The 14,129-nt window shown below is 39.8% G+C and overlaps 1 protein-coding gene across 1 annotated transcript in view; it reads left to right on the plus strand.

Moving 5' to 3' along the window:
- The window catches only part of EEIG2 (EEIG family member 2), a 48,540-nt gene extending 41,674 nt beyond the window's left edge, over nucleotides 1–6,866 (plus strand). The window contains exons 10-11 of the mRNA XM_037498152.2: nucleotides 486–555; nucleotides 2,946–6,866. Coding sequence (XP_037354049.1) covers nucleotides 486–555; nucleotides 2,946–2,988 — 113 coding nt within the window. The 3' untranslated portion in view covers nucleotides 2,989–6,866. The remainder of the gene's footprint in view (nucleotides 1–485; nucleotides 556–2,945) is intronic.
- The last annotated feature ends 7,263 nt before the right edge of the window (nucleotides 6,867–14,129 follow it).

A 14,129-nucleotide genomic window follows, 5' to 3' on the forward strand; every position in this document is an offset into this window, starting at 1 on the left:
ACCATGCTTACAGTAAGCGCTTCAAGTCACTATTGTAATTTGGAGGGTTGAGTGGTAACCTGGAAATGATAGTAAATAACAAATACTTCATTCCCTACTTAGCATTTTCACTGAAACTGAAAATTTACATGCCACCAATGTCAAAGGTGTAATTATTCATGCTGGTGTGAATAGAGAGCAGTTAACAATGGACTTGGTTTTATTATGTAGCTGGTGGTAAAGAGAAATAATTAAACCTTGTGGAAATTTAGAGGAAGAGCTATCTTTACTCAGTTTTAAGAAAATAGCTTTATGAAAGTTCATGAGAAATAGCTATTAGGTTGTCTTCTAAATTGCCTGTTTTAAAACTTGTATGTAGCTTTTTAAAAGTTTTTTCTTTCTTTAATAAAACAAATGTTAAATATGAAATTTACTACAATATGCATATTATTTGACAGTAACCTAATAATTTTGTGTATAACAAATATTTTAAAAATGCATTGCAGAAGAAGGACTGAGATTATTTGTGGGTCCTGGTGGAAGTACAACCTTTGGCAGTCATCATCTTCCAAATAGGTATGTAGTCCCCAGAGTCCCCTACTAAAATAATAGACTGAGTTTTTATGATGAGTTTTTATGATGAGTGAAAGGTAAAGGCTACAATGTTTGCATTAGACTGAGGCTCGAAAACACAAACATTAGTTCCTTGAGAAGAACTACATCTCTTAGGATAGCTCTTAGTTTTCCTCATTCTAAGTATGTTTGAAATTATATTTTGTAAGCTTATATGTTGATTTCCTTAGATATATTTTTACAGTGTATTAGATACCAGTAGAGCACTGGGCAATCTGTAATATAAAAAGGACATTTAAAAAAGAATTCTTAGCCTGTTATTTTAGAAAGAGCAAAGCAAAATTACATTTCTGTCATTGCTCTTACCTGTTATGAGCAGTTTACACAGCTACTCAGTAACACCTTTCTTGTACTCTCCACTTCACCACCCCATTAGAATCTCACATATGCATTAAGAAAAGTTCAGAAAACAAGACATCACTTTAGCAGTTATTTAAATTCAGATACAGAAAAGGCACTACCAAACTAAACCATTCTGATTGCTGGCACTGCAGCAAATGATAGTGAGCACACGCTAAGGACACAGTAGAAATTCTGATCACCCCATTGCTTCCCCACAGCCTGATCCCCACCCTTTTGTGTGCTCCCCTGACGCTCAGTGTTCCCATGTAGTATTTGTGTGGAGTTCTAGCAGAACCACAGAGTAAGACAGAACTACAGGGATATGGAGCCCCGTTGGTCCAAGATAGTTATTGTATTCATTAATGCTCAGAACCAGAAGAATTTTTAATTCATTTCTTCAACTAGTACTCAATGTCCTGTGTCTAGAACACTGCAGGGCAGTTTGTTTCTGTTCTTACTAATCTTTGAAATGTCCAGTAATAACTCCTGCAAAGGACATGGGTATTTGTGATAACTTTAGCAACAATACGCTTCCTCCATATAATATCTCCCCTCCTAGTCACTCAAGAAAAGTCACAGAAAGGGTAGAATGATCCTCATCCCAAAATAAATACATTGCCATCATTTTTGATATTGCTTATTTGTATAGACTTTCAGAAATCATTTAATATCCTCCCAAACCAAGAAATAGTAGAGGGAACATGTATGTACATTATTTTACACCACAAGGCTATGATACTGGGTGCATCAATAATAATAAAAAACTTTCTGTTAGTAAGTCTATTACTTAATTTAAGTATCACTTAAGTGCTTTATTTACAAAGATTGTAAATTTTAAGTCTTTCAGTAGTAGAGGTCAGGTAGCATATTAGGGCAAAGGCTAAACTGCTATTAAAAAAAAAAGAGACCCAAAAATACAATGATGGGGCTAAAAGGACAGTTTCACCCCCAGACGGTGATTCATTGACCCAAGTACTTCCATTTTGTCCTTCACTGTCCTCCATACCTGTGTTGTCAACGTTGGATCCAAGGCAGTCAATTTCCCTTTAAGATAGCCAGGCAGAAATTGATACATCTCCATGCATATTCCCTGGGGGAAAAATTTAGCACATGGATTCACCTATAAAGGATAAGAAGTGGGATCTCTAGGCCAGTCAGCCTGTACCCACCTTAAACTCTGAAGAAGGGAACAGTAGATTTGGGGGATCAACCAGCAGTCTGCCAAAGCAAGCTAATGAAGAAATAAACCCTTCTTCAAGATCATTGTCCCTTTAGATTTACTTACATAGATAATTTACAAGAATGGCTGCATAAATGATATTTGAATATTGGCTAAAAGAATTCTCACGCTTTCTAAGAAGGTACATTAAAACACTGGCCTACTGGGCCTCCCCAGTGCCGCAGTGTTTGAGCACTGGGTTGCGAAGCTGCCCGCAGCCTCTGCAGCACCGGTTCTATCCCCGGCTGCCAGGCGAGGGTCCTACATGGCACACAGATCTCTCCTGCTGCCCGTTGCTCCCATCAGCAGTGTACTTCGTCAGTCTGCCTGTTCTGTTCCCCGCTCTGGCTCTGGTGAATTCTCTCACCCTCCCGTGCTTCTGACTGTACCCAGTGCTTGTATGAATGAATAAAATAAATCTTTAAAAAAAAAAAAACAAACACTGGACTGCTAATGTAACTAAAAACTATTAGCTCTGAGCTGCCAGAATCAATATATGCTCTTTGATTATTTTAGTGTTTATATATAAAAATGTTTGCCTCAGTGTCTTAATAGAATTTGGAAACATTCCTGGGTTATTCTAAGGATATGTGTGAGAAGGTCAGGGACTAGATTAATCCTGTATATGAATTACAAATATTGCAAGGTCTGTCATCTACAGACCTTGCAGAAATTAATTAGTAGAAAATGCCTAATGTACTATCTCTTTGGGGACAAGGTTAACTAAACACTACAGCTCAAAATGTTGAAGGTTTTTGCCCTGCTATTTTAGGGTGGGGCCTGGAGCTTATGAACAAGTCGTGATCAAACGCTAAGACGTCCTGCTGATGCACTGAGGCTTCCCTGGGGCTTCAGCTGTGGGCAGTTGAGCTGTCAAGGCACCTTATTCAGGCACTTAGGAGAAAATGATCCTGTTTTTAAAATTGAAGTTTGTTCATCTATCAAGAAAGGCAACACCGAGTCTTCTCTGCAGCCCTCAACTGTCCTCCCATGCATCCTGGCAGTCTCGAGGGGTGTGGCACGTGCGCCAGTGGCATACAACTCCTAGGTCACTGCACAAGATCGGGAAAACCTGTTGTTCTTTCCAGACATCCTGATGAGGAAAACAGCGCTATACATCTGAATACAGCTTCATTGTCAAAATGTGATAGAGGTGCTCAACAGATTTGGGCTCTGATTATTTTATGTTCAAGAGACAATAAGTGAATATAACTAAAACCTTATAAATTCTGTAAAGATGGTTATTATTCCTATTAAGAAAATCTTCCATATTATACTATCTGCAGTATTGTACTAAGTTTATTATTAACTCTTTGATGCAATAATTGATATAAAGTGTGGTTGTTCATGCTTTGGGGAAATGTTATACTGCAATTTAAACATGTGAAATGCTTGATAATTCCGAATATATCAGTCATAAATTGAATAGCAAGTATAGTTTAAGTCTGAGCTTTGTGAATGGGTATGATGTCATTATTATGCAGTAGTATTGTCCCATGTGGTTAATATTAAGTGAACTGCAGAACTCCCACTGGCACTATATAGGAGATGCAAGTAAGTTTAATATTCAGTATGTCAGGCTACCATAAGGCACCCTAACAAAGTTCATTCTTTGAACTGAATAATATCTGCTGGTTTCAGGAATCAAAATTTAGAATAACAGGAGAAAAATTGTGATGTAACCAGGAACAGAGCAGCCTTCCCTCTGTAAGACCAGACTTACTGAAACTGAAAATTATTCCAAGGAGGAGGTGGATGAAAGACAAGGGACAGTTACTTGTCATTACCAACATGGATTCTGTGGTTTTCTATTTTAGCCTCCATGATCAGATACTGTGTTTTCTTCATTGCTATAGAGAAGTTAATTGTTTCGAGGGAAGAATACAATATAACATACATAAGGATATCTGATCTGGATCCAGTTTAACAACACGGAAGATAAATCTTAGTATTTTTTTGCTCTTACATGACAGTTATCACATGAAAAGTTGTGTTTCCTTGGATTCACTCAGTTATGAAGAAAAATTGTAAAATCTGGAATAATTCCCCGTCCTTATTTTTAAAACCATGTCCAGAAAATGTTATATGGTAGAAAAGAATTCCTTGGTTATAGTTTTTTCGTGTTATTAGCAAAATAAGGGAAGAAATATATTATTTTAAGAAAGTATTTTAGTATTCAAATTTAGAGATTAGGCAAAATTTGAATGGTTCATGTTAGGTGGTTTTTCTTTTTAATATTTCAAATATGGCTTTTCGAAATTAAGCCAATACTACTTTTACAAATAGGTTGAGATTTAAAGAGATGACTAAGTCCCATTTTAGAATATTTTGAATGTAGAGAGAGAGGGTTACCTGAGTCATCAGCTTACTTCCTGATGTTTTCAGACTGGTTTTGAACAGAAAAAAAACAAAATGACCTGAACATTTCAGTCTAACCAAGGAAAATGTTGCCCTAAATGGTAGACTTGCCCTCTATGAGTAAACAAGTGAACTTGTTTTCAATAGAGATATGAACATATTCTTCAGAGATATTTATTGTGATGTCTTAAAAACATATTTTTCTATTTTCAAGATATTGTTTCTAGACTATTTTTTATTGGCACTTATGCAAAAAAATTTTGTGGTTTTTTTTTTTTAATGATACTACTAACTAGATTGCAAGTGAGGTGGTTATGTGAAAGGTGCTGTTTTCAGGGCCCGGCCCCTGTCTTTGCTGGCTTTGCCCCAAAACCTTTACATAAGAATGGCTTTGAGTATTTAAAATGATACCAAATTATTTTTAAAAAATAAGATATGGACAGATTTTGAAAAGAATAAAAATTATGCCTTTATAATTTCAGCAATCAGCAAAACAACTTGATTTGTATAGTGATTATAACACAGTGACATTGATCAGGGAGGAAAAAGTGGAAGTCTAGATTCATTTTATTCTGCTGTGTTCTTCTAGCGTACTTTGCAGTCATATTTCACTACAATCCTTCCAAAGTACTTGTTAAAGGTGGCCTAAGTGTCTTGACTTATTTCCAGTTTTCCTTTCCTCAGAGATTGTACTGTTACTACCTTAACTGTGAGACTGTGAAAAATGCTTATTAAAAATACCAAATCCACTTTGGCTCTGTTTTAAGTTTAAAAAACTGAATTTGAAAAACTAAATGTTAACAGGTGGATTTTTAAATACTGAAGTCAAATTTCAAATCACCCTGTCTTGGAGAATTTGCAGGTATATAACTTTTTCTACTTCTGTCTTAGAGAAAATCGGTGGTATTTTAAAGTTATATATTTGTGAACTAATAAAAAAAGAGTCCTAAATAGCTTGTTTGAGGGAAATATCAGGGCCTTTGGGGAGCCCACTTCCTCTGACTTGAGCTGGTGACTGAGACCAGAAAGGATATGAAGGGTAGTAAAGACAGATGAGGCCCAAAACCATCTTTGATGGTTGACTCATGTGTGGTTTGCAGTGGTGTTGAAGGCTTTTATATACAAACAACTAATGTGCATTAGTTCTTACAATCTGAAAAAAATCCCTTGATCATGAAGTCCACCATCCCATTCCAGCAAAATACTATTAGAATGACAATATACAAACTAGATTCTTCATTCTGTGATTTGTTTTTTTTGCATGAAAACAGTGAGCCACAGAATTCCACCCACTTGTTGCTAGAAGGAAAATCTCCAGGTAGCCTCTGGTCAAAACACATTCAAATTCAGTAGAATTGAGTTTTAAGAAATTAAAACATCCAGAAATAATTTGAGATTTCCATGCAAAGTGGGTCACATTGAAAGCTCAAGTTGACTGTTATTAAGTATTCCATCCAAGTACTCTGAAGTGTTAGGCTTCAGTAAATAACGCTTCTGGTATAATAATGCTCTGAAGATACTGGGGTCATTGACAATGCTGCCTTTTATTTTAATAGTCTTTAACTGAGGCGGTTCAGAAATTATACTGGTCAGTTCTCTCAGATGGTACGTCATGTGACTACAGTCAAGCTCTATCTAGTTTAAATTGTGTTATGCCACTACTTGTATGTTGACTGATGTACTGTGCATAATTTTAATAGCTGAGATGTTAAAGAATATGAAATACTCTAAAAATATAAAGGATGAAGTATGCCTATATTAATCCTGTTTTAAGACTGCCCTGGAAATAAAGACCTTAGGATTACCTTATATATGTGATTTTTCATAAGGTAATAGATATACAATATATTTTAAATGGTAATATAGGTCATGTGACAAAGCTGGGAAAAAATCTTTAATTTACTCAGATAGCATACTCTGCCATTATAAATATGTTCATCTTATATATAAAACAAAAGTATCTTGCTGACCAAATCCCATGCAGAGAAAGACAGGATATATATTCAATTTCCTTTTGTTTTGGAGAAATACATCTTATTTGGGGGATCACCCTCCTCTTGTGTTTTTATTTGATCCTCTGGAAGTTGATATAATTGTGGATAATTATGTAAATGTTTATCAAAAAATGTTACTGAAGTGATTCCATTAGTATTCTGTTCTAATACTTGGGAATGACCTTCATATTATTTATATATTTGTTTTACCTATACAACTATAAGTGTGGGAAACATCCTTTTTTTTAACAAAAACTAATTTTTTATTATAAAGTATTTGCAATAATGTAAAAGTGAATCTTATATGTGTTCAATAAAATCATATCCTAAAATTTAGAGTGTCAGAAATCTGTCAGATTCTTGCCAGGGTAAGAAAAAAGAAGTGTAAAAGGACCAGAGTAATTCCTCGGAGGGTTCCCTTTTCTTCACTATCAGGTAGTTGAGCACATTGGAAAGCCCAGTGAAAGCCGTTTCTTTGAACTCTGAGCTTTGCCTGGACTTTGAGTAAGATAAACCTCGTCTGAATTCTCACTCCCCTCTGAACTTGTGTAATCTGTGATGGAGACTACACTAACTCTTTGAGTTGTGATGAAGAATGCACAAGCACTCGGTGGTTTTCAAATCAGAATTTGCCTCTTCTATAGCATCTACATACATCTGAATTCTTGTGAATATCTACATACATATCTGAATTCTTGTGAATTCAGATTCATTGAAGATACATATATTGAAGATGGTTGAAAGTGTCACTAATCAAGTCTAAAAGCATCACATACATAGTATTCACTGTCCCCTTACATGACTGAACACCCTTATACAGACTGTTCTTCCCTGTGACTAGAATCCTCAGAGAGGAAAAACAATGTCAGCACATTTCCCTCTGCTGAAATTCAATTTATTACTGCAATTTAAAGTTTAAAAACCATGGTTCATTATGAATTCAAACCCAGATCCCTGTCTAGATTATCGTGGCTTTCCTGGAAGGTTATATGAGTTAAAGCACCCTGCTGGCTGTCACAAATGGGATGGTGTTTGGACACTGAGGAAACCTTCAAACCTCCCCAGTACACAGGTTCATACAGGATCACCCAGGATGGTTATAACCTGTGCCGGATCACAAGAGAACCAGACAAGGTGCTGAGATCTGCCCCCTCAGGCCTCCCTGCCCGTGTCTCAGGTGTGGCGTCCACAGACCTAGCCTTCTTGTTAGGACTTAACCCCTTCCTCCCACTATTTGCCTCTCTCTTACCTTATTTTGGCCTCCTCTTCCCTGTACCTACAGATAGTATACCTATATTAATAGGTAGCAGCACATAAAATGAAATATAATCAGTCTGGCCATTAGCATAATAGGAAATCTTTAGTGGCGTTAATCCATCCCACGTTGCGCAAAATGTATTAATTTAGGAAACAGAAGAGACTTATACATTCCCTGAGTCTATTCCCATTCCCACAGAGTAAGTAAATGTCAGAGGAAACCTTCCTATATGAATTAGTTCAGACCCCATTCTTTTGCAATTACAACTCAGCAAGGATATCTCCTCAGTCATTTAAGAAAGTCACTTTGTTACCACATCTTCAAACTATTTCAGCAGAGAACTTCAAATCTCTCCAGAAAATTGGCGTGACTGAGTTTTATTAGGGGTCCTCAAAGCAAGCGCTTGACATGTGAAAAGTGTGCCACCTTCTGGTATTGAACCTGAGTGATTTTGTTCAAATCTACTTCTCCCACATGATCCTGTATATTTTCCCTCTACATGACATGGAGTTAAGACCAAAGGAAATAGACATTTTTTCAGTAATAATTTTAGAACATTTAAAATACTTGCAAGATTTTGAAATATTGCATACACTAAGGTAAAAGTGTTTTCCTTGGGCATAAGGTTAATGAATGCGTGTAAATTCCATTCCATGCAGATCTCTACTAGAAAGGACATAATGAGCCTTCCAGGACAAGGCTGGACAAAGCAGCGGGAAAACACAGAGCTTAATCAACCAAAGCCAAGGCTCCAAGGGGGTCAAGGATGAGGTGTGGAAGTAGGGAACAAAAAGCTATGATCAGAGTTTATCTTGACTAATTCCAGCTAAGGTCACAGCACACAGGATGAGAGACCTGCAGCAATGCAGGCTAAGCGTGCTTACGAGTTGACAGGAACATCAAGAACACAACAGATAAATGGTCAGAGGTCATAAACATTGACTTTCAAAAGATAGATGTATGGAGGCATGCCACTGGCTTCAAAACTAGTTGCAAAGGGTGAAATTAACATATACTATACAGGGCCTCCCCAGTAGCGCAGTGGGGTTCAAGTCCCAGCCGGCCAGGGAGCTACCCACATGGCACAACAGACCTCTCCTGTCTCACCTGCTGCTCCCCTCAGCAGTGTCTTCGGTCCATCTGCCTGTCCTGCTCCCCGCTCTTTCTCTGGTGAATCCTCTTACCCTCCTGCACCTCTGGCCTATACCCCAGCTCTTGTATAAATAAATCTTTAAAAAATACATATATATACTACACAAATGTATGACTTCCAGCTTCTACCAGCTCAGTTCTCTGCAATCCCCCTATGTGTTCCTTATCCCCTGGCATCCTCCATGAAGGTAGAGTCCACCTCACCTCAGCGGCGGGTCCCAGTCCCTGACCTCCTGTCACCAGCAGTGCACATACTCTCCACAGGAGCTGGTGTCATGGGGTAAATTTTATTTGGGATTCTTCCTTGATAATCACTGACAGACTGGAGAGCCTTAGGGACTGAGAGCAAGACTTTAAAAAGCTCAACTGCTGGGTGTGCTGTAGACAGGAAGGTTGGGAAAGAGTGAATGTGAGAAGGGTGGGAAGGCATGAGCAGGCACAGGAAGGAAGTGCCCTGGGTGCTGCCTGTGGAAGTTTGGGAGTCTGCTGGAGATGTCAAAGCAGGACAATTTCACAGTGCAGTGGTGTGGAAACTGAACAGGAAGTGCTGTGAACATTAAGCTAGGAAAGAGCAGAAGACTTTACAAGGATTTTGAAGTTGCCAAGACCATGGAAATGGAAATTGGAAACAAATCTTACTCAGGCCTCAAGGTCGGAGGAGGTTCCAACTAATCAAAGCTGGGTAATGTGCTTTTCACACCTACTCTGGGGTGATGGGTGGTGGGGGGTTGAGGTTAGAATCTTCTCTCCCAAGAAAAATCTGCAGATAAAAATCTGCCTCTACAGGACCACAATTTTCACTGGCATTTAGTGCTGTTTAATTCCTCAGAACAAAAACATTTTGAGTCTGGTGCTTGAAGCTTGTGTATTTACAAAACTGTGGCACATTTGTTTTCCTGGGAAAAGAAACAATTTCCCCCCATAAAAGGTCACTGGCTCTTGCAAAACTGCAGTCTAGTTGTAGTTAACTGAAAGATATATAAGAAACCTTTATAGCTGTCTCCAGGGAGTGAAATGGAGGGGCAGGGAGAGGAAGCAAGCTGGAGGGAAATTTAATTTCTTCCTTACATCCTTCCTTATGGGATTTTTCAGCAAGAACATGCAATACTATTAATGTTTTTGCAAAAAGCACATGTAACTGTCTATAAAATAGATGGCTAGTGATAATGATGCATTTAAAAATGTTTCATAAAAAATACCATTTATGTAAATTAGCATCAAAAAATGGACCTTTTGCCCATCAGAATTGTATGTGGAGCACTGGGCAGGGCTGCTCCCTTCAAGAGAAGCAGCAATTTTAAGAGGAAGTTCCCAACATGGTGTAGGAGGGCAGAGCAGTATGGAGAAAACATTTTAAAACTTAATTTAAGTTCCATGCAGTTCTCAATTATCTTTGACAGTATTACTTTTGCAATTTAAATTGTCCAGGTTATTATTTTAAAAATACAGGGTTGGTTTTGGCATTTTAGGGGCTTTTGGAGGGAGCTGATAGGGTACTAGTTTTTGGCATTTTGGGGGTTTTTGGAGGGAGACTAGGGGAAAGGTAGCAATCAAGATTTCAAACATCTGTAGGTGAAGTTTTAGCCTCATTTTAAGAAATGAGGTGTTTCTCATGTAGAAGCAACGCCTTCTCAAACCACATGACCTAAATTCAGTACTTAACCCTAGTTTCATAAAAGCAGCAGAACTGCTCTACCCAACATTTAAGGTATAATATATAACTAGTAGAGTTCTCCAACAAGAAAATAAAGGGAAAAAATTGTATTTAAAAAAATTATAAATAGAGCCTAGTAATAATATGCAGTGCACCTAATGGAAAAAAAATTTTTTTTCTTGTGGGACCCTCGCCGGCAAACAAACCGGCGCCGCAGAGGCTGTGGGCAGCCTCTCAGCCCTGCACTCAACCACTGCGCCACCAGGGGAGGCCCTGGAAAATGATTTTAAAAGACAATTTTCATCTCAAGCTTATAACTGATATATCCTATGTGAAAAGAGGATAAACTTTCAAGGATTTTTTTAAATTCCTTTTATAGCTCTCTTCTCAGGAAGCTCCTGGAAAATTCTTAGAAATGCAGAGCAGCATAAGAAAGGATTGGCCAGCCAGCTGATAGAAGTGCAAGGAGGATGTGGATACTGCAGGGAAGGGAGGGAGAGCAAAGTCAAGTTCAACAGCAGGGGCTGGAGATCACTCCCAACGCAGCAGATGGCCACACTCCCTACATGTAAGACCAAAAACCTGACCAGCAACTACTAACAACTCACTCTACAGAGAGAGAGAGAGTCTATAATGCAAAGTGTAGGAGGGTCACTGTTCTGCTCTAAAATAAACAATCAGGGTGAAGCAAGACGCCTGAGCTGGGCACCCCTGGGTGCTGTGATAAGCAACCTACCACATTTCTTGGACTGTAACTGGTGTCATGTTTGACCTTGAACAGTTACAATGTTAACCCACCCAGTACAAGATGAAATGTATATAGAAGCCCATAACTTCCTTGTCAGGGGCTCAGCCTTTGGCTGTAAATCCAGATGAGCCAAGTACCGATACAGTAAACCTGCTTTTTGTTAGACTTGGTGTCCTGGTTTCCTTAGGTACATAACAAGGGATTGGATCCTTCTGTCTCAGAAGGACTCTTACAGAATTGTGTTCACTTTGTAGGTCCACAATATGCATAGCTGTGAAAACTGGCTGCCTGGATGCAAGGATGATGCTTATTATCCAGAACAGATAGTGAAATTGTCTAACAACCCACCTAAAGTTAACACAGCTATTTGGGATGGAACACTGTCCTCTACATAGTGCTTACATCTCTATGATGTGGTTATTGAACCTGTTATATACACAAGTGGGCTAAAATTTCTCCTAGCAAGCCCAAATTGGGTTGCATTTAGAGCGGTTGGAATTCAAGTCTTCAATTTTTTCCCCTTTAAAAACTTCCATTTCTGTGCTGTTGAAGAGTAAGAGTAATTGGCTTTTTAGTTAGAGCAAGGGTCTGCAAATTACAGACAAACTCCAGCAGCTACCTTTTTTATTACATAGTATGTTTGTGGAATACAGCCACATACACTCGTTTATATACTATCTACAGCTGCTTTTCCACTTCAGCTCACACAGTTACCTGACCCAACAAGACCATTTGTTAACCCCTGGCCTGGAACATTAATGAACCTGTAATTGTGCAAAGCAAGGTCTGTATCAAGGTGTAAAGACAAATCGCACGTAGTATGTAGATACAGGAGCTGCAGAGCCATGAGAGAGGCTCCATCACCCACACAGCCACGAGCATTTTAAGGCTGCCAGGAGGGATTAAGCTTGAGTGAAGTTAATGGATAATTGTGGAGCAAGAGCTAGCCTTGGCTCGAAGTGTTGGCTCTAGCAGAGAGGAGCAATAAGAGAGAAGCCCTAAGGTAAAAGTTGTACAGCGGTCTAGAAAAATGAAGACAAACTGAGGGCCTTTTGAGGGGGTGAGGTGAGGGTGAGATGGGGAAGAAGTGCAAACCCCTCGACCACATGCATTGAGAAGGAGGAAAGAATCAATGTAAGTGTAACAGAGAACTGAAGCCAAAGACTGTTCACATAAGGATAAGGGGTTAGGGAATGTGGTAGACCTATCTATGAAATTTAAGGAGTTAAGGGGCCTCCCTGGTGGTGCAAGGGGTTAAGACACAGCACTATGAAGCATCCGTAGCCACTGCAGCACAAGTTCAATCCCCAGCCAGGGAGGTATCCCACATGGCACAACAGACCTCTCCTGACCCACCCGCTGCTCCCCACAGCAGTGTATTGCAGTCAATCCACCTGTTCTGTTCCCCACTATGCTTCTGGTGAATCCTCTCATACCCCCATCCCCTGCCCCGCACCTCTGGCCTATACCCCAGTTCTTGCATGCATAAATAAAAACAAATCTTTAAAAAAAAAAAATAAGGAAGACAAGAGCTGGTTAACAGTAGTGATATGAGTCACAGACTGTTCTGCTCCAGAATCCCTTTGTGCCCTCTCCCCTCACCAATCTACTGCCCATCTACTTAATTACTAACCCTTCAAAACCCAACTCAAGAATTAGACCCAGCAGCCTTTCCCAGGCACCAGCTCTGCACAGCCTGTTTCAGGTTACTCAGGATATTCCAGTTGTGGCTGGTTTTTTTTTGTGGCTGGTTGCTACTGACTGGTTGCTTCAATGTCCTTTCTCATCTGCCAGATCACCCAGGGGGCACATCACCTCCCAGAACCAAAGACTACACTTCCCAGCTTCCCTTGCCGCAAGGTGCTTCCTGACACTTCAACCTGGTCAACCAAAAACAGCATTTTTATGTCACAACTTGCAGCAAGCCTTCCCAGAGAACCAACATGCACTTTGTCCCTTTCTGTCCTTTTTCCCCTCTTTCTGCTGGTTTGGAACATGCAAGTGGTAGCTAAAGCTCAAACACCCACCTCTGTCTCTGAGGGGCTTGCCAAGCACAATGAATGGCCAGATCGACATACGGGTGGCTAGGAAGGCAGAGGCCCGTGGCTGGTCAGCTTACCTCTGAGCTCCCAGGGCTAAGAAATGTCTTCCCGGTGGTGCAGCAGGTTGAGCGCAGTGCTGTGAAGCTGTCCACAGCCTCTGCATTGCTGGTTTGATTCCTGGCCGGGTGGCCAGGGAGCTACCTATATGGCACAGTAAACCTCTCCTGTCTCACTTGCTGCACCCCTCAGCAGTGTTTTCAGTCCATCTGCCTGTTCTGCTCCCCGCTGTCTCTGGTGAGTCCTCGCGCCCTCCCGTGCCTCTGACCTATACCCCAGTTCTTGTATAAGTAAATAAATCTTTAAAAAAAGAAGTCTCATTTAGCCCACTGCTAAATCAGCAAGTTTCCATAGAAAAAGATGTTCAAAAGATATGAGTGATGTTTATGTCATGAGATTTCTTTCCATTCAAAAACACGCAGGGGCCTCCCTGCTGGTGCAGGCGGTTGAGTGCCACACTGTGAAGCTGTCCACAGCCTCTGCAGCATGGGTTCGATCCCGGCCGGCCAGCGAGAATCCCATATGGCAAAGCAGACCTCTCCTGTCTTGCCTGCTGCTCCCCTCAGCAGTGTATTTCGTCAGTCTGCCTGTTCTGCTCCCTGCTCTGTCTCTGGTGAATCCTCTCACCCTTCCACACATCTGGCCTGTACCCCAGTTCTTGTATAAAAATAAATGAATTAAAAAAGAAACATG

This window comes from Talpa occidentalis, unplaced genomic scaffold (assembly GCF_014898055.3).
Source record: "Talpa occidentalis isolate TD23 unplaced genomic scaffold, MPIMG_talOcc4v2.1 talOcc4.9, whole genome shotgun sequence".
Lineage (NCBI taxonomy): Eukaryota > Metazoa > Chordata > Mammalia > Eulipotyphla > Talpidae > Talpa > Talpa occidentalis.